This window comes from Panthera onca, chromosome B1, assembly GCF_046562875.1.
Source record: "Panthera onca isolate mPanOnc1 chromosome B1, mPanOnc1 haplotype 2, whole genome shotgun sequence".
Classification (NCBI taxonomy): Eukaryota; Metazoa; Chordata; class Mammalia; order Carnivora; family Felidae; genus Panthera; species Panthera onca.
The window spans coordinates 197,128,659-197,155,722 of NC_138342.1; the positions used below are offsets into that span (position 1 = coordinate 197,128,659).

The 27,064-nt window shown below is 39.2% G+C and overlaps 1 protein-coding gene across 7 annotated transcripts in view; it reads right to left on the minus strand.

Annotated features, from left to right (window-relative positions):
* The window catches only part of WDR17 (WD repeat domain 17), a 106,889-nt gene that overhangs the window by 63,664 nt on the left and 16,161 nt on the right, over positions 1-27,064 (minus strand). For 5 of the 7 annotated variants that reach the window (XM_078445244.2, XM_078445243.2, XM_078445242.2 and 2 more), the window contains exons 2-4: positions 19,536-19,621; positions 16,866-16,988; positions 4,770-4,898 (exon numbers count right to left, since the gene is read on the minus strand). In XM_078445244.2, coding sequence (XP_078301370.1) covers positions 4,770-4,898; positions 16,866-16,931 — 195 coding nt within the window. In that variant the 5' untranslated portion in view covers positions 16,932-16,988; positions 19,536-19,621. The remainder of the gene's footprint in view (positions 1-4,769; positions 4,899-16,865; positions 16,989-19,535; positions 19,622-27,064) is intronic. The other 2 variants (XM_078445245.2, XM_078445246.2) reach the window with 2 other exon arrangements.

A 27,064-nucleotide genomic window follows, 5' to 3' on the forward strand; every position in this document is an offset into this window, starting at 1 on the left:
TGAGATATAGTTGACATGTAATATTAGTTTCAGGTCTACAACATAGTGATTCAACATTTGTATGTACTGCTAAATGATCACTCTTAAGTCTAGCTGACTATCACCACACATAGTTATAATTTCTTTTTGTGTGATGATAAATGTTAAGATCCACTCTCGGAGCAACTTTCAAATATACAAGAGTGCCATCAACTACATTCAACATGCTGTACAATGCATCCTCATGCCTTATTTAGTTTCTAAAGTTTTGCCTTTTGACCACCCTCACCCATTTCTCCCTCACCGCACCCCCACCTCTGGCAACCACCAATCGATTCCCTGTATCTATGAGTTCAGTTTCATTTTGTTTTTTTTTGTTTCAGACTCCACGTATAAGTGAGATCACACAGTATTTGTCTTTCTCTGACATATTTCACTGAGCATAACGCCCTCAAGTTTCATCCATACGGTAGCAAAGAGGGTTTCCTTCTTTTTATGGCTAACTACACACACATTTTCTTTATTATCCATCCATTCATCAATGGACACTTTGGTGCCTTCCAAGTCTCAGCTATTGTAAATAATGCTGCCGTGAAAATGGGAGTGCATACATCTTTTCATTTCCTTCACATAAATGCTCAGAAGCAGAATTGCTAGGTCACATGGTAGTTCAGTTTTCAATTTTTTGAGAAACCCCCATAGAGTTTTCCACAGTGGCTGCACCAATTTACATTCCCATCAACAGGGCATGAGGGTTCCCTTTTCTCCACAGCCTCACCAACACTTGTTATTTCTTGTCTTTTTGAAAACAGCCATCCTAACAGGTGTGAGGTCATATCTCAGTGTGGTTTTGATTTGCATTTCCCTGGTGGTGAGGGATACTGAGATTTCTTTTCATGTGTCGGTTGGCAATCTGGAATCCCTCTTTGGAAAAATGTCTATTCAGATCCTCTGCCCATTTTTTAATCAGATCGCTTGCTTAATTTGCTATGGAGTCATACAAGTTCTTTGTATGTTTTGGATGTTAACCCCTTATCAGATATATGATCTGCAAATATTTTCTCCCACTCCGTGGGCTGCCTTTGTATGTTGTTGGTTTCCTTTGCTTTGCAAAAGGATTTTAGTTTGGTGTCGTTCCACTTGTTAACTTTTGGTTTTGTTGCCTTTGATTTTGGTATCAATGACTCTAGCATATTACCTATTTTTACATCTTTTGTAGAACGCATTTTGTCCTGAAACATTTATTTATTCATAAAATGACATATTTCACAGATTTCTCCCTGTCCCCTGTCCTTACTAAGAACATGAATTCAATGAGAAGAATGTGACTGGTTTGTTCAGAGCTGCATTCCTAGTGCCTAGTAGTACTTGGCCAAAAGAAGTTCAGTTAATATTATTGAAAAAAGGAGGCATTATGCTTTTGTTTATCATTTAAGCAACTTTTAACTTTTGCTATCACAAGTAATACTACAGCGAACACCTCTGTATCTAAAATTTTGACTAATGACCTAATTATCTCCAAAGGTTTTGTCTTCTATAATTTCTGTATCTCTTACTACCTGAACTTCAGCTATTCCTGAACAACTTTGGATGAAAATATTATTAGAGATAACCAAATACCAGTAGAGTTTTCATCTGATTAGTATTGTAGTTATAATAATCTTCAATTGTCCTATTTAAATATTTAAGAATATTTCCTGTACATTTAAGAATGAACAGTTTTGTAAGTTTGATGTTATTCAGTGATTTATGTTACCTGTGGTAAATACTGTGAAAGTGTCTAATGTATCTAATAGAAAGACTGCTCTACAAGCTAGAAATCTTGTGGAGGAGTCTATAAATACAAATACATATGAAGAAGCTACAATGCACATCAATGATCTTTCCTGGATTTAGTACACAATTATCCAAGTAGTATCTTAAGCATGATATAGAATACTTACAGGGATTAATTTATTAATACATTCCTATTCTATTTACAATTAAGAGCCTGTACCATTACAATGAGCTAGGCCATAAATTATTTTTAGAGTAGTTAATACAATATATTATTGCATCATAATCCAATGGTTAAAGAAAAAGTTCTTATGGCATTTACAAGTATCATTTAATAGTTCCGAAAAATCTGATAAAACCTCAGCATCATTATAGAGAGTGTAACAGACAATCAGATTTTGACTGTACTTTGACCCTGGGTGTGATTTAGTAAATATTCATGTAGCATAATTTTCAAAGCATTTTGATTTAGATAATGACATTTAAAACAATACTGATTAATGGAAGTTGAATGTTAATGCCACCATTTAATATAAATGTAATTTTCTATTATACTTTGCAACAAGGTTTTACACTGAACTCTGTAATCAACTGTCACCTGAGTTTGTCTTAACTTCTAAATCAGAGTGATTTTTAGTTTGTTTCAGTCTTTAATGATACATAAACTTTCTTCATAGGGTTTTTATATTAATAATTTTACCTTAATCTTCCTAAATATTCAAGTCATAAAATGTCATCACAAAACTTAAGACACTTGCAAACATGAAAAAAATTGAGTTCTGCCTTCATCCACTTTCTGACCTTATTTATTCCTTAGAGGAATAGTTTGCCTTGTCTAATACATTCTTCTTCTCTAAAAGGAAATAAGACAAGAAGATAGGGACTTAAGACTAAGGGAGGCATTTTGTAGATCTTTGGGAAGGAGAAGCTTGGGAGGACATGGAAAGTGTGAAGGAGGCAGATGGGAGGAAAAGGGGGGGGGGGGGTCAGTCAGCAGGCTTCTGCTGTCTTCTGTATGGGAAAGCGAAAAATTGTGAGTTATATGGAAATTGCAGTTTGGTGTGTATTTCTACAACTTTGAGTAATGGACTACATAAAATTGATATTGTGGGAAATTGGTTTATAGATTAATGCTGTTGTTTATTAAATTTTCAATAAACCTACAACACTGTTAGTAGTTAAAAGGATTTTTACTCCAGAATAATGCGATCATTTTTTTCACTGTTAACTGAAAATGTGTTGGTGTTTCAAAATAACAAAAAAATGTATCACAAGAAAAACATTTAATGAGTCTTTATTAAATACCAGAGAGTGGGGCTCCTGGGTGGTTCAATCGGTTAAGCGTCCAACTTTGGCTCAGGTCATGATCTCACAGTTAGTGAGTTCGAGCCCCGCATCGGGCTCTGTGCTGACAGCTCAGAGCCTGGAGCCTGCCTTGGATTCTGTGTCTCTCTGTCTCTGTCTCTCTCTCTCTCTCTCTCTCTGCCCCTCCCCTGCTCATGCTCTCTCTCAAAAATAAACAATAAAAAATACTTTTAAAAAATACCAGAGAGTATGCATAACTTGAGAGTTCAAAGGTGAGGAAGTCTCATTCTGGTAAAGGGAAGCACTGAGACAGGCAGTCTGTTTTATAAGATCCTTTGCTAATAAGAAAGAGGAAAAAGCAGAATATGGAGAAGAGTTTATACTTCAACTGAGATCTGAAAGACAAGAAAATACTTTCTAAACAGGCAACACAGGCAAATGGAAAGAAATTAGTGTAAGCAAAGGCAAGATATACAAGAGTCTGAGATGTTTTGGAAAATACAATTATCATGGTATGCCTGGAACATAGGGTGAGAAGAGAGAGACAGAATGCTGGTAACACGATGTCATACCATGAAGTTAGGATTTCATAAAAGGGAACAAGGAAGAGCTGAAGATTGAAAATTTCAGATTTGCATTAAAGATGATTAATTACAATGAAGAATAAACTAGAGAGAGTCAAAGTAGAGGCAAAGAGGATATTGAGAGACTACTCGAAAAGTGTAGGTGACACAGTACAAAGAAGACAGTAACGGGTACAAAACACTAGGATGGCCCCTGCTCACCTTCAGTGAAAGAGGTGAGCAGAAGAGGGAGCCAAAGACAGCTAGCTCTCCCAGCTGTGGCTCAGATGAAGGGCGCAGTGCTAACCCCAAAATGTGGGCTCCGAGTCTGAGGAGGGAGACTGACTTGGACTGAAGAGGCATAAGGCACCTCTGCCTGGGGAAACTCAGAAGGCCACTAGCTCTGTAGATTGGGAACTGATAAGAGATGTCTGGATGGAGCTAGTTAGCAGAAAAAAGGAGTTATAAAGGCTTGTATCCCAAGGATATCTCAAAATATATCTGCACTGTTTTTAATATAATGATCTCTAATGGATGATGCCTATTCTTCACCTGGTAAGATTTTATCATATGAAAGTTACTAAGCAAGGTCTGAAACTAATGAATAAACGAATTCCAATTATTTATATGGGAATATATTTTAAAAGAATTAAATTCTACTTGCTTGCCATTCATAAATGGGGAGCTCTTGGGGCACCTGGATGGCTCAGTCAATTAACCATCTGACTTTGACTCAGGTCATGATCTCACGGTTCGTGAATTCAAGCCCCACGTCAGGCTCTGTGCTGTCAGCTGGGAGCCTGGAGCCTGCTTCGGATTCTGTGCCTCCCTCTCTCTCTGGCCCTCCCCAGCTTGCACTGTATGTCCTTCTCTCAAAAATAAATAAACCTTAAAAAAATTAAAAAATAAATGGGGAGCTTTTAATTCTTGAAGAAATTCTTGCTGATGAAGCCGCATGAATGATTGTGAAATCAATTAAGATTCTTATAATTTAAAACTAGGAGATGAGCATTTTCTAAAAGCTTGACTTGTAAAACCAAAAAGCACTCAGCTTTTCATACCACAGGGATTTAAAAATACGTACTACTTAAATATTAACTTTACCTAATACAATTCGGAAATCAGAAAGAATCCACAGAATCTGACCTGATAAATATAGATGGCCAGGGTAGCACAGTACGCAAACCTGTCTCCGTGGGCAGCGCAAACATCTTTGTTCCAAGGCTGACATCCAGCAGCTAGGAGTCCCACTTGCCTTACCTGGGACATGTTTGCCTTGAAAAACAAATTTGGAGAAATATCAGTCATTTCCATTATGCAACCAACTTAATTATTTTCCATCTATCTTCCTCAATCTTCATCTTTTTTAAAGAAATTTCTACGAGAACGATTCATCTCAGTGCATACTTTCAGAGAACAAGAGTTGAAATCCCCCAATGTCTAGAGACACCAAGGCAGGTCATTTCAGTTTGAAAAGCAAGAGATTATAAATGATAAATGACAAATGGCACCTGGCCAAGGAATGGGAACCCTACAGGACCCATGGGGACTACAGTGGAATACAGGTGCATGTTATATCTAAAGGGCTTGAGGGCCCCTGGAGAAAGGTCCTCCTCCCATGTGGCCAGATTTATGTAACTCTCCAGGGAAATGGAAGAATCTAGATTTTTGTGTAAAACCTAATGATTTCTAAACACTGGCAATACATTCAAGGCAGCAAATTCAAACGTAAAACACCGTGAGCCACTATTGGGGGGATTGTGTGACCTCTGCCACAGAGCATCACTATTGTTACAGTGACTCAGCACCTTCACAAAAGCCACTTGAGGCACACAGGGCAGGTAGACAAGCTGCATTACCAATACTGCTCATTGCGAACAGGGGACAGAAGGAAGCTGGAAACTAGCGGTTACAAGTTGTTGATGTGGCAGGACAGAGGCTGGTGGAGTCAACAGCCTGGAGATGCAGAATCAGCCTGGCTGGGACACAGGGACGGAGACCCGACTCCAAGCCAGCGGACGGCATGAGCTGGACTCAAGCAACTAAGCTGAGGTCTCTGCTTCTTCTAACAGAAACCCTGTGACCTAGGTTTTCCCTACCATCCCTCTCAGCCCAAAGGATTCTGTGAATCTACGCGTAAACTCTCTGGGATTCCGGAGAAGAGCAAACCAAGAGGGAGGCTGCTTTTAAGTCTACAATTGGTATGAAAATCCAAATACAGTAAAAACACGAAGACAACAACAAAACCAAAAAACCTATTCTGAGTATTGCACTATATAGTTACCTAATGAATGGCATTCAAGAATAGATTAATTGGCCCAAAACAACTTTTTAAAGACAGAACCCAGACTATTATTAGATGTCTTTTCTAATATGGTAAAAAATATTGGTCTAAAAATGAGGTTTCTTAGTATAAGACAACCTTCACTAATACCACAAAGTTATACCATGCCAATATCAATTTTCCACTATTGTCAATTTCATATCTGATTAAAGTAAGGAAAAAATACAGCTAGCAATTATAATCTTAAAATATTTTTGAAAAAATAGTATCTGGGAAATATGATAAATTTGGTTCGTGTTGACGAGTCTATCCCAGAGTCAGCATTTCATCACTATTTTATGTTCTTCAAAAGCTTTACATCATTTCAGCAGCGAAATGTTATTGCCTTAACACCACACCTGAACTATCACATATATGAAAGATAAACACAGAAAGACATATACGTCTGACCTATGACACAATTCTTATAGGTACATGTTCAGTCTAGCCCCAGGAACCCTCCACCCCAACCTGCCTCTTCTCTTTCTATCCTGCCACCTAGTGGGTTAAAGCCAGCTACTCTGAACCAGTGACGCCTGGTACCATCACGGAAAAATAAAACACTGTCTCTTTACTACCTGCTTCCTTTTCAGTACAGGTGGAATGATGTCCTGACCATAACCCTTTAATTCTCCTTTATTTTAGTGCTCAGCAATTAATAAGTTCTAGTCAGTTCTATTATCTCCATTTTTATAAAGTTACTTTCTTCTTTATATCTTTTCTATTTCATATTCCCACTTTCTAGACAAGATCTTTTAATTTCCTCTTTCTTCCTCAAACCTATCTTCATCCCATCAAATCCCCTTATCAGGGTGGAACTAGTGGCTTAAAAAAAAAAAAAAAAGTAAAACATTATCTAAAGTGAAAAATGGCATGATAAACAAACTGCGCCTTCAGTCTTTTGAGTGCTTAACTATAAAAATCTTCGTTCCTCCTCCCCTGGCACCTATATTTCCTCAGGCACTAACAGTCAGGACAAATGTTTTAAAATATACTTTACCTAACTAGTAATGTTACCACATTACTTTTCACTGAAAATATATATTATTTCAACCACAGGGTGAATTAAGTAGGCTTTTGTATTTTATCTTTGGGATCCAAGATTAATATTAATAATGTTTGTGTGCAAATAAAAATGGTTTCTGATTTATGTTTAAGCAAATCTTGAATTTATATCTGGAAAAGAAACATAAGATTTAAACTAGCGGGTAAAACGGAATCATTTAAACATTTTTCACTTTCTGCTCTTTTTTACTTTTTTTTAAATTAATAAACTGTTTTTAGAGCAGTTTTAGTTTCACAACAAAACAGAAAATTAGAGAGCGTTCCCACTCACTCCCTGACCCCCAATATGTACAAGGTCCCCCACCCATCTATCCCCCATCAGGTCAGTGCATTTGTTACAATGATGAACCTGCACTGACAACGTCATCACCCAAAGTCCACGGTTTACATTAGGGCTCACTCCTGCTGTTATACACTCTATGCAGTTTGACAAATGCAGAAGGACATGTACCCACCCTTTTAGTATATTGTAGAGAAGAGATTCACTGTCCTAGAACTCCTCTATGTTCTGCCTATTCAGCTCTCCCTCTCTCAATAACTCCTGGCAAGCACGGATATCTCTGATCTCTCTGTAGTTTTGCCTTTTCCAGAGTGTCATATTGTTGTAATCATACAGTATGTAATCTTTTCAAATTGGCTTCTTTAACTTAGTAATAGGCATTTAAGTTTCTGCCATGTCTTTTCATGGCCTGAAAGCTCATCTCTTTTTAGCAATGAAAAATACTCCCTGTTCTGGATGAACCACTTATTTATCCATCACCTCCTGAAAGACATCTTGGTTGCTTTCAAGTTTTAACAGTTACGAATAAAGCTACTATGGAGGTGCCTGGGTGGCTCAGTCGGTTAAGCGTCTGACTTCAACTCAGGTCATGATCTCACCATTCGTGAGTTCGAGCCCTGCGTCAGGCTCTGGGCTGACAGCGCAGAGCCTGGAGCCTGCTTCGGATTCTGTGTCTCCCTCTCTCTCTGCCCCTCCCCTGCTCATGCTTTCTCTCTCTCTCTCTCTCTCTCTCTCTGTGAAATAAACATTTAAAAAAACTTTTTTAAGCTGCTATAAAGCTGCACATATCCATGTGCAGGTTTCTGTGTAAACTTAAGTTTTCAATTCATTTAGGCAAATAACAAGGGGTGCAAAAGGAGGTGACTGCTACATCCTGGTAAGAGCATGTTTACTTTATGGGGCACCTGGATGACTTCTGATTCTGGCTCAGCTAGTAATCTCACAGTTCCTGAGTTTTAGCCTCGTGTCATGCTCTGTGCCAACAGAAGCCTGCTTGGGCTTCTCTCTCTCCCTCTCTCTCTCTGCCCCTTCCTCTCCCTCTCAAAATAAACAAACATCTTTCAAAGAGAGTACATACATCTTGTAAGAAACCATCAACCATGTGCACTCCCGCCAGAAGTAAGTGAAAGCAGCTACTGCTCTCCATCCTCAGTGGCCTGAATGTTGTCAGCGGTCCGGACATGCCAGCCTAGTAGGTATGTAGCAGGAATTCACTGTCGTTTTAATTTGCAATTCCCTGTGCTGGTCATCTTTCCATACACTTACATGTCATCTACCTTCTGAAGTGAAGTATCTGTGCAAGTCTTTGAATTTGCTAGAATGGCTCAGAGAACTCAGAGAAACATGTTACTTACTAGACTACTGGTTTATTATAAAAGGATGTAACTCAGGGAGAGCCAGATGGAAGAGATGTATATGGCTCGGCACAGAATGAGGGGAAGGGCAAGGAGGTCCCATAGTCTCAGAGTGGGCCACATGTTCATCAAGTTGGGAAGGAAAACCCTTCCTTTGGAGTTTTCATGGAGGCTTCATTACAGAGGCAAGACCGATTCAATCATTGCCCAGGGGCAATCACTCAACCTCCAGGCCCTCTCCCCTCCTGGAGGTCGAGGGAGTAGGACTAAAAGTTCCAAGCCTCTAACCATTTGGTTGGCTCCACCAGCGATCAGCCTCCACAGGCTTTTAAAGTCACCTAATTAACATAACAAGACACATTAATGGCTCTCAACGCTTGGGAAATCAGGTCATGTGAATGACCCAAAGTATTTTCTTATAAATCATGATACCGCAAAACATTATTATTGATTCAATTTCTTTAAAATGTAGGCCTACTCAGATTGCATAGTTTTCCTCTGTGAGTTTTGGCAAATTGTGTCTTCAAAGAATTGGTCCATTTCATCCAGGTTATCAAATTTGTGGGTATAGAATCCTTTGTAGTATTCCTTTACCATCCTTTTAATGTCCATAGGCTATGCAGTGAGGTCCACTCTTTCATTACTGGTATTAGTAATATGTTCCTCCTCCTCTCTTTTCTTCTTAGTCTAGCTAAAGGCCTACAGATTTTGCTGATCTTTTCAAAGAAGCAGATGTTACTTTTCCTGATTTTCTCTAATTTTCTACTTTTAATTTCACTGATTTCTGTTCCAATTTTTATTATTTCTTTTCCTCAGCTTACTTGAATTTAATTTGTTCTTTTTCGAGTTTTCTAAAGTAGAAGTTTAGGTGATTAATTTTAGATCTTCCTTCTTTTCTAATTATGCATTAAATGCTATAAATTTCCCTCTAGGCACTGCTTTGGCTGTTTCCCACAAATTACATTAAGTCATATTTTCAATTTCATTCAGTCTAAAATACTTTTTAATTTACGAATTCTTCTCTGGGGTGCCTGGGTGGCTCAATCAGTTAAATGTCTGACTCTTGGTTTCGGCTCAGGTCGTGACCTCAAGGTTCGTGAGTTCCAGCCCCACATCGGGCTCTATGCTGACAGCACACAGTCTGCTTGGGATTCTCTCTCTCCTTCTGCCCCTTACCTGCTTGCACTCCCTCTCTCAAGATAAATGAACTTAAAAAAAATCTTTGATTATGTGTTATTTAGTTATTTAAAAGACCATGGCTTAGTGTCTAAGCATTTGGGGATTTTCAAGTTATGTTTCTGTTACCGATTTCTAGTCTGATTCCACTCATGTCTGAGAGTAGACCTCATATTATCTCCATACTTTTAAGCTGTTGAGATGTGTTTTATGGCCCAAAATACAGTCTATCTAGGTGAATGCTCCATGGGAGCTTGGGAAGAATGTACAATCTGGTTTGGGGTGAAGTGCCTTATAGACAGAAATTATATCCAGTTTACTGAAGATGCTAGAGTCCAACTACATTCTTAATGATTTTCTGTTGCTAGATCTGTTCAGTCTGACAAAGCATTAAAGTCTCCAACTATAATAGTGCACTCATCGATTTTTCTTTGCATTTCTATCGATTTTTTGCCTCATGTATTACAGTACTGTTATTAGGCACATACACATTAAGAATTATTATGTCTTCTTGGAGGAGTGACCCCTTCTTGGAGAGTGACTATGTACTGTCCCTCTTTATCCCTGCTGTGAATTCTGCTCTGTCTGAAATTAACACAGACACACCCACTTCTTTTAATTAGTGCTAACATGGTGTATCTTTCTTCATTCCTTTACTCTTTATATATGTCTTTATATTTAATGCAAGTTACTTATAGATAACATATAGTTGGGTCTCTGTCTTTCAATTAGTGGATTAGAGCATTAATGTCCAAAATAATTCTTCATGTACTTGGATCAGTATCTTCCATATTTTTACTGTTTCTTCCTTTTGTGGTTTCAACTGAACACTTTATATGATTCATTTTTTTTCTTAGCGTATCAATTGTGTCTCCTTTAAACATTTTTTGTGTGTGACTGTCCTAGAGTTTCTAATATACAACTCATCCAAGTCTACTTCCAAGGTAGTACTTCTCAGGTAGTATGGGTACCTTCTAATAACAAAATATCCCTAATTCGTCTCTCCATCCCTGTATGATCATTGTGATTCATTTCATTTATACATAAGCAACATAGCATATATATGTGTGTTTGTATAAAAGTATAATCAAATACACTGTTGCTATTTTATTTTGAACACACTGATATTTGTTAACAAGATCAATTAAGAGTAAGAAAGATAAAAGTTTTTATTTTACCTTTAATTATACACTCTCCAATATTCTCCCTTTGTTTATACAGATCTGAGCTTTAAACCTTTATCACTAATTTTCTCCAAAGAACTTCTTTTGGGGTGCCTGGGTGGCTCAGTCGGTTGAGGATCTGACTCTTGGTTTCGGCTCAGGTCACGATCTCATGGTTCGTGAGTTCAAGCCCCAGATCGGGCTCCGCGCTGACAGCATGGAGCCTGCCTGGGATTCTCTCTTTCCCTCTCTCTTTGCCCCTCCTCTGCTTGCTCTGTCTCTCAAAATAAAGAAACTTCAAAAAAATTAAAAAAAAAAAAAAAAAAAAGAACTTCTTTTAACATTTGTTGCAACAAATTCCCTAATGGCAACAAATTCCCAAATTTTTGCCTGAGAGTCTTTATTTCTCCTTCGTTCATGAAAGAGAACTGCAGTGTTATCAGTACAGATTTCTAGGCTGGTATTTTATTTCTTGAACACTCTTAATATTTCATTCCATTCTCTTCTTGCTGTCATGGTTTCTGAAAAGTTCAATTTATTTCTTATCCTTGCTTCTTTGGCTTTTTTCAAGATTTTCTTTTTTTTCTTTTTTCTTTTTTTTTTTTTTTTTTTTGCAGTTTGAATAGGATATATTATTTGTAGGTGTAGTTTTTTGTTTGTTTGGTTGTTTTTGCACTTACCAGGTTTTGTATCTTCTGTGCTTCCTGGATATGGAGTTTGCCGTCTGACATTAATCTGGGGAAATTCTAAGTCACTATTGCTTCGATTGTTGCTTCTGCTCCTTTCTCTTCTTGTTCTGGTATTCCTAGTATGTACATGGTATGCCTTTTGTAATGGCCCCATGGCTCTTGGTACTCTGTTCTGTTTTTCCCCATTCTTTTTTCTCTTTTCAGATTTGGAAGTCCCTACGGTCATATCCTCAAGCTTAGAAATTCTTTCTTCAGCCATATCCAGTCTGCTAATGAATTCACTATAGGACTTCTTCATTTGTTACAGTGTTCTGACTCTAGCATTTCTTTTTGATTCTTTTAGAATTTCCATCTCTCTGCTTCAATTATCCATCTGTTCTTGTATGTTGTCTATTTTTTTTAATTAAAGCCCTTGGCATATAACCACAGTTTCTTTAAATTCTTGGTCCGATAATTCCAACATTCCTGCCATATCTGACTCTTATTCTGATTTTTTTTTTTTTTTTACTTCCTTCCAATAAATTGCTTCTGGTTTTTTGCTTGTTTGTTGGGTTTTGTTTTTGTTTTGGGGGGTTTTGGGGTTTTTTTTGTTTTGTTTTTGCCTTTTAGTATGCCCTGTAATCTCTGAGAGGAGAACATGAATATAGTGATAAAAGGAACTGTGGTACGCAGACCTTTATAATGTAATGGTACATTGAGGGTGGAGAGGAAACATGAGGAAGCATTTGAAAGTGCTAAGATTAGGTCTCTGTCTTTTGGTGAGTCTATGCCTGTGGAATGTGAATTTTGCCTGTAATTCTTGGGGGTTTTTTATTCCCCAGGTGGGACATGAGGGGTACAGTGGGCTTGAGATAGCTATTTCCCTTCCGCCACATAGGGTAGGTTCTGAAATAACCAGCAAGTTGGGCTCTGTTAAAAGAGTTTCCCCTGAGAACACCCTTACCAAGAACAAAATGCCTGGACATATTTCACAATACTTCCTTTTCCCCTCCCCCAGCCAGGAGCATGCAGGGATTTTCCCTGATCTCCATGGTGAAGGCCTAGTAGAGATCCTGGAGGTAAAAGCACATAAAAGCATGGCAGCCTCCCTGGAACTTTTAACTCTCAGACTTGTCACAGGAGCCTCACAGCAATTCATCAATTAGTTCAGTTTTTCCTACCCTGGTTCTGCTTCCTGCAGACGCTTTAGCTGGTGGGTCTCTGCTCCAGTAGGTTGCGAATTTCTGTAAGTGCCTGTCAGTGTCTCCAGTGGTGTGAGAAGCAATCTGCCTTGTGATCTCACTTCTCTTAGAGATCTAAGAAGAGTTCTTGATTTTTCAGTTCGTTCAGCTTTGTATCATTTTAAGGATGAAATGAAGACTTCTAAGCTCCTTACCTGGCAGACTAGAAACCTAAACTCCCTCTGCTAACTATTTATTAAAAATAAGTTACTTCAAAATCCATTTCGTCAATACACTCTTACTTTAACTATCAGTATATCTTGAATTTACTACTTTTGAATTTCCAAACTTAATCTAAAAATATCATTGTTGTCATCCAATATGGTATGACCTTGTTCATAAGCAGCTTTTATAAGTCTTACAGTTTAACAACTTAAATCCTTTTTAAATTCAGAGTTGAATAACATGTCCAAACCAGCCATTAATAATAAACAGGACAAAACAAAATAGTGGCTTATTTTAAAAATCTAGGATTTTGGATGAAATTTGAAAAAAGTTATACATCATTAAATATATAAATACTACTGCATCTATACATCTTGATTATAGGCAGTATTTGAAACTTCGACATTATTTTTCAAAAGTATTATTAAAAATATATGTAATACTATGTATCTCCTATAAAGTGGTATCTGCAATCACTAAAGACATAAAAAGAAATGTCCAGAAGCTTGTGTTATCTTTGTAGTCCGCATGAATATTACACAATTAATGAGTCTGCATTACTGAAAATGGAAAATGTTCAACTGAAGGTCTATTCTAACATATGTGTCTGTACCTTAAATATAAATCCTATAAAATGTCATATATTTAGGAAAATAAACATATGTTAACTGAATGTAAGCTCATTACATATTTCAGATAAATATGATGTACCCTTTTGCATCCTTACTTTAGAATGTTTCGTGTGTGTGTGTGTGTGTGTGTGTGTGTGTGAGAGAGAGACAGAGAGAGACAGAGAGAGACAGAGAGACAGAGAGACAGAGAGAGAGAGAGAATGACTTAATCTCCGTGTTCATTCCAAAGATTTGTTGCTTTAGAAAATACCATCTTTTGGGGCGCCTGGGTGGCTCAGTCGGTTAGGCGGCCGACTTCAGCCCAGGTCATGATCTCATGGTCCGTGAGTTCGGGCCCCGCGTCGGGCTCTGTGCTGACAGCTCAGAGCCTGGAGCCTGTTTCAGATTCTGTGTCTCCCTCTCTCTGACCCTTCCCCGTTCATGCTATGTCTCTGTCTCAAAAATAAATAAACGCTAAAAAAAAAAAAAAAGAAAATACCATCTTTCTGGCCCAGAAACAACATGCACACTTTAAAGATGAAGTACTAACCCTTTTGGTACACTGAATAATGGAGATTTATAAAGGATTCAGGAAGACAGTCGGAGCATTGGGACATCCCACACGCAACTGACACTGTCAGTAGCCTGGCAACAGCCTACTTGCAAAGGTATTACTTTATTTTCTTAACCTAAATTCAATTTTGTGTTTCAATCTCCTATGAAATGCACCTACATACATTATAATTACAGTAGAGATGCTCTACACATTAAGTGCATGAAATGCAAAAAAATTAAAGTGGTAAGAGTATATTTACATTAGATTTGTATAATATTAAAGCTCATTTTTGAATATGCAATAGTATGCAGATATGAAATAATCACAATGAAATTTAAAATATAGGGGCGCCTGGGTGGCTCAGTCGGTTAAGCGGCCAACTTCAGCTCAGGTCACGATCTTGCAGTCTGTGGGTTCAAGCCCCATGTCAGGCTCTTTGCTGGCAGTTCAGAGCCTGGAGCCTGCTTCCAATTCTGTGTCTCCCTCTCTCTCTGCCCCTCCCCTGCTTGCTCTCTCTCTCTCTCTCTCTTTCTCTGTGTCTCTCTCTCTCAAGTAATAAACATTAAAAAAAAATTTAAATTATAGAGTTACAACTGCCAAAAATAAAACTACAAAACTAAGTGAAAATTAAGTTCATATATATGTGTCTGTGTATCTGTAGAAATATGTACATATGCCATCAATATTAATCCTATCCAAATTAATTCTATCATAATTTCGTACTAAAGATCAAACTCACTTGCATGTAATTTTTCAAAGACTCCATTTTTAAACCACAATTTTAACTAAAAAAAAATCCAACTTATCTTTTCCTGTGAACAGTTAAAAAATATTATATTGAAAAATTTACTAGGCTGAATGCTGATTATATAGGATATATATGCACAGACACATCATCTGAAAAATAGTAAGCTGGATTTTTAAAGAAATTAGTCAATATTCATGTGCCAATTCTCATTATTTAGAACAGGATCTTTCATTCCCATTTAAGTCTATGTAAGAACCGATCAAAACCTGAGCCAGAAGAACCTCAAGCCCATGAAGACGATGTGGTCATTTCAGGGTCAAACTTTATCCATATGTAATAACGGCAACTCTCGTAATACGTCTCAGAGCCAGGAATTCATTTATAAAGGCCAATGGTAGTTTTAAAGGGTGTCAGGATGGTGTCAGAACAGAGGAAAAGAATTTGAATTCTCATAATCTCTAAACTACCCTAAAGTCACTATAGAAAGGAACACCCAATTTTAGTAAAAAGCATTTTAGCAAGCTAGACTACCATCCCTATGCTTTCCCACTGAGAAATACACGGACTACACTGGGAAAAAAGCCTCTGGATCCACATCAGAAATGCGCGTATTATTCCATTAAAAATGCACACGCACAATACAGAGATGCTGTGGGGTGTCTGTGTCCTGTGGCACGTAGTAAACCCCCAAGCTGGAACAGTTCCATCATTTATGGATAAGACTGGAGTCCAGAATGAAAAGCTACCCATGGATCCTCCACCTGTGTCCTGAAGAATGCTTTAGGGTCCACGATATGAGGATTATTCCCCAGGGTTTGCTATTAACTGGCTCCGGAGATGTTCACCGGCTTGCTTCACAGTTGAAAAAACAAATCTCAAGAAAAGCCCAAAGGGCAGGAGGCTTTAAACTGCTGAGCAATTACAACAAAAGAGATAATTAAAAGGAAGTAAAATACTGGGAAAATGTCTTTCGTTGATGTGCTGAGAAAGGGACCCGAGGAAGTGAGGGGGAGAAGGCAGTGCTGTCTATCTCCAGTCTTGTCTGCCCTCGAACAACGGCGAGGACCAGCTGGTGAGACTGCGTGAAGATACTCTGGCTCTTTTGTTCCAGTCACTAATAAAAGGAAAAATCCAGGCTGTGTAAGAAGAAAAGAGAGAGAGAGAGAAAGGAGAAAGGAGAAAGGAAAAAAAAGAAAGAAAAATCCACAAAGTGCCTTCATCTAAATGATTAAGAAAACTTCCATTAAAAAAGTGAAAATAATCAGAGACGTCATACAATTTTACACAAAATCCATCTTGATTAGATGCATTTTTAAATAGCAGTTTTCTACTATTGCAATAATAGATCAGAATAGCGGTTTTCAAAATACTATACAAAAGTTGCCATAGTAACAATGCCAAGTCCTTTTGAAACATAATTAATTGCCTAAAAATTCATCAAATAGAATATGGCACTCTTCTTCAGAAAATTTCTGCATTTTCTTTTACAGTATTATTATATATGTAGTATTAGCATGCACATCTTCTATTTCATCAAGTTTTTCTCTATGTAAAATGATTTTGTTAAAAGTATTACTACTTTCATCCATCAGTCTCATTAAAAAGAATTCTGTCTTATATTTAAAGCTTAAAGATAATCTGAAAAAATTAAGAATTCATCTGAAACCAGGACGGACAAAAAAAATGCCTTTTCCTCAATATACAACTATATTTACATATTCTCTTCTTACCTCTGCTTTTGAATCGATCAAGTGATTATCTTATTTACCCTCAGAATATTTCAATGAAAAAATGTCCTCAACATAAATGACAAAGAAACACAGCTGCATGAGTAGTAAAGCAGAAAACAAAACCCACAGAATATCATAATTACAACATAAATGTATCTTACTCTTTGTAGTCCTTCATACCAATCATCTTGATCAAACCAATTTGAAATGTAAGTCATCCAAGCCATAGAATGTGTCTACTTTAATCAAGGCAATTGGAAACTCGGCATCAGAACAGTCAGCACCTAAAGTAACAATAACGTGTTTCAACCAAAAAGCTTTACCAAATTCTGCCTTGTGAAATGTTGTTCAGTACAAGAAGCTAGAAGCACAGCCACATTTCAGCTGAAACAGCTTTAATAATTTACAAAGAACAGCATCTGTAAAAAATAATGCTAACCCAGAAAATGTAAGCCTATAGTCAAACAGGAAAGAAAAACCAAATAATCATTACGTTGTTGTAAAGTACCAACAAATGCTTCATCAAATATTAGGCTTTCAATTTTCATTCTAAAAAGCATGTGATTCAACTTTTTCAAGAAGGCAAATTAGTTCCAAAAGTGACCCAGTTATAAATAAGGAATGCGAAGAAAGCACAAAGCAACAGGAAGGAGAACATCAGTTCCATTCTCAACCTTAGGAGTTGGAGATAAAGCCGGAAGAAAGCCTCTGCGTTATAAGGTCTATGACAAGACCAATTCTGTATTTCTATTTGCTTCTGTCTCCATACTCGAGAGTTAAGTCATTTTAGAGTCAGCTGACTGCTCATTACCTAAGTGCCTCGAAAAGTCAAAGGCCACACCTCACTTAATAGAGTGCTCATATGCTTGACAGAGAATCACAATCACGTGAATTTGATTCATTTTTAGTTTTACTCACTTCTGGAAGAAATTTACTAGCCATGCTCAATAAGAGATTCCCTGGGACACTGGAGAGCACGTGGACTTCAAGACGCCCTCCGTAACGTTGACGTGCTTCTCCCAACGTAACAAGTCCTGACTGATCTTTTCCTCACCAAAGAATTACACCTCAATGGAGAAAAAAGGAAAGAAGAGAAGGGGGAGGGGGTGGCGCAGAAAGAAAAAGAAAACATTTGGGTGACTTGAGTGTTTCATTATTCGTATCCCAAAAGTAGCACGGCATCTGTGCTGGCATAAAAAGGTACGCATGTAGGACACATGAATATCACCAGGGCCGACTGAGAAGAGCCTTCAAAATTTATCAGATGGAACATGGGACTCTTCTTCAGGGTACCTCTTCCTCCTTTTCCTCTAAGGCCTATTTTCAAATACCTGCTTGAAGCCTCAGGTCACACGGCTTGGGAATAGGCTTTTCCTTGCGCAGGAAGTTGGAGGACTGATGTAATCTCTTGTTTACCTCTTGCTGGACTCCTTTCAACCACCTCTAAGCATTCCTTACTTTCTCCTGCATTCCCCGTTTCAATGACTGTCATTTTGCTCTTGGCAGTAACCTGAGACAAATACCTCACGCCACCTGTGATTCTTCACCGCCCTCCTCCGCCAGTTCCACTACATGTGATCACCAAGTCCTATCAAACTATCTTCAAAATCTCTCTTCGAAAGGCCCTTCTCTCCAGCCATAGTGCCACTGTTCTAGTGAAACCCCTCATCATGTCTCGTAAAAACTAATCAAATAACTTACCTATTCATTTTCTGCTTGCACTGCAATTGCTAAACACGTTCTATACCATCATGATTTGACGCCTGCAAGTTTTTAAATGCTTTTGCCTGAGCCGTCCTTCCCCTGCCCCTGCGAATAATGAGCTCTTTGATATTTAAGGCCTTCTAAGACCCAACTTAAAAACTCTTCCTCCGGGGCGCCTGGGTGGCGCAGTCGGTTAAGCGTCCGACTTCAGCCAGGTCACGATCTCGCGGTCCGTGAGTTCGAGCCCCGCGTCAGGCTCTGGGTTGATGGCTCGGAGCCTGGAGCCTGTTTCCGATTCTGTGTCTCCCTCTCTCTCTGCCCCTCCCCCGTTCATGCTCTGTCTCTCTCTGTCCCAAAAATAAATAAAAAATGTTGAAAAAAAAAAAATTAAAAAAAAAAAAAAAAACCTCTTCCTCCTTTTAGACTTTCTCAAATGCACCATATTCCTCATCTTTTATTGCCTTTTATTTGCATGCATTGGATAGTGATTACTTGTGTAGACAAAAATTGTGAGTTCTCCAAGGCAAAGGAACTTGCCTTATTCGTATTTGCATAGAATATACAGAATGTTGGTTGAGTGAACTGACACTCCCAGTGCTACAACAGTTTGTCAGCTAATGGCAGGTCACATGAACTGAAGGTACTTACTACTGAAACTTGGAAAGGGTCTGAAGAAATGCATCCAAGTGACAGGTGATGTACTTACCAACAAATGAAATAGGATTACAATTCAGATCCTTATAGGGAGATGGCTAGCCAAACCATTTAAGAAATGTTTTTTGAGTGTAAAATTAAAGGCCAACTTGAATTGGTAAAATTATTTTAAAGTCATATCAGCACAAGTATATTTATTATACCATTGTAAAGACAATGCAGTTAAAATGAATACCTTGTTTATAGGCACACAATAGTTTGGATGTTTTATTTTGCGATATTTTTCCACAGGCACTATTTACCATATTTACAAGAATTAAGAAAAGTAAAATATTTCACATCATGTAATCCCTGATGAAATATTATCTTGCGTAAGACACGCAGTTCCCAATTGTAGTTCAGGTATTTTGATGATCTGAGAGTGACTAGAATCTCACTGATTTAGTGTAAGAACGACAGTTTTCAACTCTCACCTCTCCTCGGTGGGTTAGGCCTGTGTGGAGTGCAGAGCTGAAATCTGGCCTCACAGGGGAACCATGTCACCATCACTCAGCTGTAACTGAGACACAAAGGACAGAGTCAATCTGGCACTTCTCCCACATATTTATTTATGTCTGTGGATTGGTCTGTGGGTCTGATTATTGTTAAAATCACAAATTTAACGGGGCGCCTGGGTGGCTCAGTCGGTTAAGCGGCCGATTTTGGCTCAGGTCATGATCTCGCGGTCCGTGAGTTTGAGCCCCATGTCGGGCTCTGTGCTGACAGCTCAGAGCCTGGAGCCTGTTTCAGATTCTGTGTCTCCCTCTCTCTGACCCACCCCCGTTCATTCTCTGTCTCTCTCTGTCTCAAAAATAAACGTTAAAAATAAAAATTAAAAAAAAATCACAAATTTAACTTAATTAATAGTCAGAAAATTCTTAGTACCTCCTATGACTAGTGCTGGAAGGAAATGATAATAATCAAAGACTAAATATCATGCTAAAGAAAATGAGGAGAATGAAGTAAAATTTTTTCTAATGTGAGGAAACGTACTGTAAGCATTCATGTCCAAACATACAAGTAACCTGAGGTTTGAGTACTGGTTCTGTTTCATATCCCTCTCTGTATCTTTGCCATGACCCCACCATGGGCAGACTGTATGCCACTGCCCGTTGGCTCTGGACTTGCCACATGACTAGTTTTTCTCAGCGATACATGCACGGAAGTCAGAGTGCTCCGGTTCCAAGCTTTGGAGACAGGGCCTGCTTCATGCCTTTGTGGCTCTGCCCTAAACGCAAGAACATTCCATGGCTACCCTACTGGTCCAGGAAGGAGGAGAGACACGAGGGCAGGGCTGCCACAGACAAATCACACACACCCGCTCGGCCAAGCCAAACCTGTCATAAACCCCAGGATCGTACTTGTGAGTGTTATAAATGTTTAACGTCGTATTTTGCTGAGTTTTGGAGTGGCATGTAGGAAGTATTTTTGTGGCATCACTAACTGACACATTACCTCCTGTGGGAGACACATGCCCACGGAGATTAATCAAATCAATACTCTCATCTGATTTACACTAGGAAACCGGGGTCTACTGCCTGTGCGAAATAAGCAAGATTCATAGTTATGACTATCTATGTCCTTGGCAAAGTTTTAAACGCGAGGACTTTCTTTAAATTAACTACATATACCAAGAAATAATTACTTATATAAGGAATCTGAATTACCTCATGTTATTTTTTTCAACCTTTAGGAACCATGAGAAAATGGCGTCTTGTGTGATCCATCCATACACATGCAATGTCTCCACTTTGCTATGCCTCTCGTGTATGAAGTGCTTTGTAATTCTAGGAGCAACTAAGGGATATAGCCATTTGAACTAAATGAAGTAGGGCCCTGTTCTCATTCTGAGAAGCTGATCCTATGTGGCAGGCATCAACATCCTACTATAAATATGGGGATTAAAATCAAGATACGTGTCAGCAGTCCCTAGCCTAGAAATCAAAGGACTTACAGTTCTCTGGTTGTGATTTCACACGAAACTCTGGTACCACGTCCTGAAATGTTCATTTCTGCCCTCCTCTGTCTAAACTTGACAGTGTTTTCATTTCCTTGTGCCTGTTTAAAATCCTAAAGGGAGTAAAGTGACCTGTTGTGCCTATCTACAGTTTGGTCTCCATCATGGCTGTTCTGATCGAACGTCTCAATTCTGTCATCCAGTTTTACCTCAGATCAACATACTGGTTTCACCCTCTGAAATTCTGTTTGCAGGTGATTCCTTTTGTACTAAGTCCATCCCTCCAAGTGATGTCCTCTTACCTACCTGCACCACAGTTCCTGTACTCTCTTAGTGAGCCCCCGTCTGCCATCTTACAAGACAGAAACGGTAATTATTTTGAACCTCCTAACGAACCAAGGAAGCACGTGCCATTGCTTGTTCACCAAAACAGAGCAGAGTCAAGTGTAAAGTAAACGGCACTATTCACAATTCTTCTCTTGCCTGCCTGTATCTGTCTAGAATCATGGCAGGTGGGTTAGGGGAGAGGACAGTGGCTGGCAAGTGCACACGAGCCTCATGCTGAAGGTGCTGCACCAAATGACAGAGACCTGGGATCACCTGTCTGCTTCCCCTTCCTATGCACAGACACTCCCCGTGAGGAATCAGCAGAAGGCAGATGACAAAAGCATTGTATCATATGATTTGGGGGAGTTGTCGACCCCAACTAGATCAACACTCTACCTGAGAATCTCAAGAGGGGGCTCCTGGGTGGCTCAGTCTATTAAGCATTCAACTCTCAGTTTTGGCTCAGGTCACGATCTCATGGTTCCTGAGTTCGAGCCCCAGGCTGGGCTTGGTGTTGACAGTGCAGAGCCTGCTTGGGATTCTCTTTCTCTCCGTCTCTCTCTGCCCTTCCCCTATTCTCACTCTCTCCCTCAAAAGTAAATACACATTTTTTAAAATGTGAAGAGGAAGTCTGAGTTAGAGATCAGATACACAGTTTATTCAGTAAGCTCCAAACAGAATGATTCTATATATTTATTTTTTTAGAATGATTCTATATGATTAAAAGATGGTTACTTATAAGGCCTTGAATCCCAGCCATGGCAGACAAGTGTGTATATACATACGTACGTACACACACACACACACACACACACACACACACACAGGCGTGTGTGTGTGTGTGTGTGTGTGTGTGTGTGTGTGTGTGTATACACCTATCTCTAATGCTCCTACCAAAGACAACTAGAAAAGCTGGATGAAAATATGTAAAATCCAAACTAAAAAGGGGAACCCCAAGAGAAGTCCACGGGGTCTTGCCAGGCACTTTTTCTTTGGTGGGGAAGGGGCAGGGAGCGCTACTGTTTCCCCAGTAAGATTTGCCTATAAAAGTAATGGCTAAACTACTAAGAAGTTATGGGGAACTTCTGGTACTCTCACACGGCCTGAAGAGCAAACCTGGAGTTCAGATGCTGCCAAGGGAAAAAGTGATCTAATAACGGTGTTCCTTCAGCAACAACTGCCTGGGTCTACCTCTGAAGACTAAGAACGAAGTGGAACTAGCCCATCCCCTACAAAGAGTGAGGCTCAGCTTCAAATAAACTCATTCCATAATCACACAAAGTTGATCATCCCTACCCTACTTCTCTCCAAAAGCAAAAGTGTGTATTCTCTGGAGGAAGAGGACATTAAATTGTCAGGCTAGAAAGCAGGCAAGAAAAGTGCAAAGAATAACAAGCCCCTCTCCGAAGAGAAAGGACATACTAATGGTTCCACTTTTGACAAGGCATGGGAAAAAGAGATGACTGCCACAAAAGCAGGTAAGAAAAAAAAAATCTGATAAAATGGTAATTAATTCCTAAAGGCCAATGTGAACTACAGCATCAGTTTAAATTTTTTTAATGTTTATTTTTGAGAGAGAGACAGAGCACCAGAGGGGGAGGGGCAAGGAGAGAAGGAGATACAGAATCCAAGGCAGGCTCCAGGCTCTGGGCCATCAGCACAGAGCCCGATGTGGGGCTTGAACTCACGGACTGCAGTATCATGACCTGAGCCAAAGTAGGACGCTTAACCGACTGAGTCACCCAGGCACCCTTTTTTAAAAAAAATTTTTAATGTTTATTTTTGAGAGAGACAGTGCATCAGTTTTTTAAAAAAAAAAATAGAGGTTTCATGGGGTGTCTGGGTGGCTCAGTCAGTTAAGTATCTGACTCTTGATTTCGGCTCAGGTCATGATCTCACAGTTCATGAGTTCGAGCCCTGCATCAGGCTTGGTGCTGGGAGCTAGGGGCCTGCTTGGGATCCTCTCTTTCTGAGCCTCCCCTGCTCTCTCTCTCTCAAAATAAACAAACGTTAAACAAACAAACAAACAGAGGTCCCAGATGCAAGCTGAGTTTGTACTCATTTCTAAGAACTTTTCCACTGGCCTCAGCTGGGTGCTTAGGAGAAAGATGGGACAAATCAGGACCGTCCCCCTGGTGGCTCAGACTTGCAGGAAGCTTGGGGCTGTAGACAGGTGACAGGCATGAAACATGGTGTATCCCTGAATCCTGCTCTCGCATGAAACAAATCCTTCAGCTACTAGAAACGAGGGAACAAACACCCTCACTCCGGGGACACTGCAGGGAGAGAAAACGCAAATCTTATCTGCCTCCAGGAAGGCACAGAGAATCCCCCTTCCCAGCCCCAGGAAGGAGGTGTTTCCCCCAGAAGGGGGAAGGGAGGCAGCAAAAGCTGTGTGTGCTGGGGTGCCCCAAAACAAAGCACAGATCTGCCACTGTTGGAGGGGGCGCGAAGTAGTTCGCTCCTGCTCAACACCCACCATGGATGCACAGCGGTTTGGCCGCCAGGGTGCGGTCGGGGAGGGGGAGACACAGAAGTGACCCCAGGAACCAGATTCCCCCAGTCTGAGAGGTAAAACTGTAAGACAGTGATACACTGGGGTACTAGACAATAAGTAAAATGCATTATACATGACACAATGGATACACCCTACAATGTAAGGACAACTGAAGGTCAAACATACTGCCTGAGTCCCTTTAGAAAAAGCTGGAACACAAGCAAAGCCAATCGATGCTACGAGGAGTTATGAGAGAGTTTTCTTCGGGGAGACAGTAGTAGTGACAGGAAGGAGCCAGGAGGGGGATTTCCTGAAAGTTTACGATGTTTCTTTTATGCTAATTATGCTAATAAGCACATTTTGCCAGTACAAAACACTAAACTGCACATTTCTGCTGTCAGACATATAATCTAAATTTTAAAAATTATACACTAAGAACTCACAGCAGTGCTTTCCAATACTAACAAAATTAAAAGGGGGGAAAAACTCCGAAATGAACTTGTCCACATAAAGATATTGTAGAATTGGATTATATCTTCTAATTTCACTTGGACTCTTCATCTCCTAGAGCTTCCTGCCTCACTTACCACTTCCAGCCACGGTATCTCGGAACACATTAACTTCAGTCTCTGTCCCTGGGATCCAGCACTAAGACTTCTTTAATCCCCAAGTCTTTTTAGAAGCAGTGCCAGGGACAAGCAGATGAGGAAGGAGACAAAGAATGATCCCACAAGAAGTGAGGAAACACCGAAGTCTCCCTTTACAGGCTGAAAGGGACTGGGCTGGGCTGGATCAGGACCTGTGCTTGGTGGTCAAGAGGAACACCAACAGGTTATCTGACGACTGCCATCAAAGTCACATCCCTGAGGGACCCCTACCTCCTTAATCCCTGCTATCCCGGGAATGTGGCCGTGCACAGGTCTCCACGAGCACACCCCCACGTGCCCGAAGAGTCTGCCGAAGTTCCCACCTGAGCATTTCAGGCTTTGACCAGACCTTCAAAGTATTAAACAGCCACATCCAAAGAGCCATCCGAAAGCTCAAATTTCAAAACAATTTCAAAGCTCAGCCTTGAACCACAACAAATTGGTACTGCTGACAACACTCCAGTGTTTGGTGATTCTAGTTAGTAACAGGGATAACATCTGCAGTCGTCTTCTCCTTAGTTTCAGTCGCGTGACATGTTTAATGTGTGGTCACAAACAAAAGAGACGAAAGGCTATGTATTTTTACCAGAGGATAGAATATATACAAAGTAAATGTAAGATGGCTACTCAAACTGAAAAAAACAATATCTGAAATTCAGATCTCAACAGATGAGTTCATTGGCAGACTAGATACAGAAGTCCGGATTAGCGCCACGGAGTAAAAATGACTCGCATACACCGAAACTAATGCAGAGGGAAAAGAGAGAGAGAAATAGAATCTAAGAAGTAGAAAGGGTATGGTGAAAAGCTAAATACAGATGTAATGGGAGTCTTTAAGGGGGAGGAAACATAACAACAAATATTTAGGGGCGCCTGGGTGGCTCAGTCAGTTAAGCATCCGACTTTCACTCAGGTCATGATCTTGAGGTTTGTGGGTTCGAGTCCCATGTCGGGCTCTGTGCTGACAGCTCAGAGCCTGGAGCCTGCTTCAGAGTCTGTGTCTCCCTCTTTCTCTGCCCCTTCCTAGCTCTCTAATATGAACATTTAAAAAAAAGCTATTTAAAGAGAAAAAGAGTGAGAAATTTCCAAAACTGATTTAAAAATATCAAGTTCCTAGAGCTCACCAAATCCCAAGCAGGATAAGCGAAAGTACAACTTTATCTAGGCATGCCAGTAGGACGCTGAAAACCACAGCCAAAGAAAAAAATCTTTAATATATGGTCAGAATGTTGTCAAAGATCAACTGAAATAATAGAGTCAAAAGACAATGGAATAACATTTTTAAAGTTAGCAGAAAAAAATAACCACACACCTAGAATGCTACACCCAGTGAAAATAAACATGAAGGCAAAAATTATGATATTTTCATAATGCAAAAACTACGAAATTTATTGTCAGCCAGCCCTACCTAGGAAACATTAAAGAGAGTTCTTCAGGCAGGAGGAAAATGAACCCAGGCAGAAAGATGAAAATGTTAGAGAGAACAAAGATCATCAGAAAGAGGAAATATATGGTTGAATAGAAACAGATACTAACTACACAAGACAATAACTGTAATGTCTTCTGAAATTTAAAACATTTATAGCACTAAATTCTATGAAAACAGTAACACAAAAGGTGAGAGCAAGTTAAATGGAGTTAGGATCAATGAAGAGGTAAAATTAATCCTTTCTATTAAACTGTAACGAGTCAAAGTTACGTCTTAGAATCTCTGGTCTAACCACAAAAAGAATAATATACATACTATTAAGTGAATCAAAGGAAAATATAATAAAAAATTTGTGGACCAGAGAACAAAACGTTTGATTGTACATGTAAATCAAATTGTAACAGTTATACATTAGTTTTTTTTTTTTTAATGTTTATTTTTGAGAAAGAAGATCAGCTTAATCGACTGAGCCACCTGGGCGCCCTTCACACATTAAATCAGAGTGGATTAAATTTACGAGTAAAATTGGCACACTGTGTAAAAAAAAAAAACTCAACCATATACTCTTCACAAGAGTCATACTTTATTAGAAGGGAATATAGAATGGTTCAAAGTCAAAAACAGAAAATTATATGCTAGATTAACCAAAAGACAGCTATTATAGTTACATAAATAAAAGAGAAAATAAATTTTAAGGCAAGATACAGTAGTAGAGGGACAGAGGGACATTACTTAAGAATAAAGGGGTAGATTCGACCAAATGACAGAACAGTCCTAAAACTGTCTGCACTCAAACTACAGGACTCTCAAACATAAAAAGCAAGAATAATGGAATTAAAGGATACAGATACAGATCCATCATCATAATGGCAAGCTTTGAGTAATAAATCTCAATATCTGATGAAATAGAGAAAATTCTGTAGAAGTGTAAAAGATCTGACCATATTTAATAAAATTGGCCAAATGACATATATAGATAAAATACTGTATCTAACAGTGATAGAGTTCACATTCTTTTCTAGCGAACATGGGGTAATAACAAAAAGAAACAGTGTGCTGAGCTATGAGGAAAAGCTGACCAATTTCCAAAATATTGGAATTCTTTG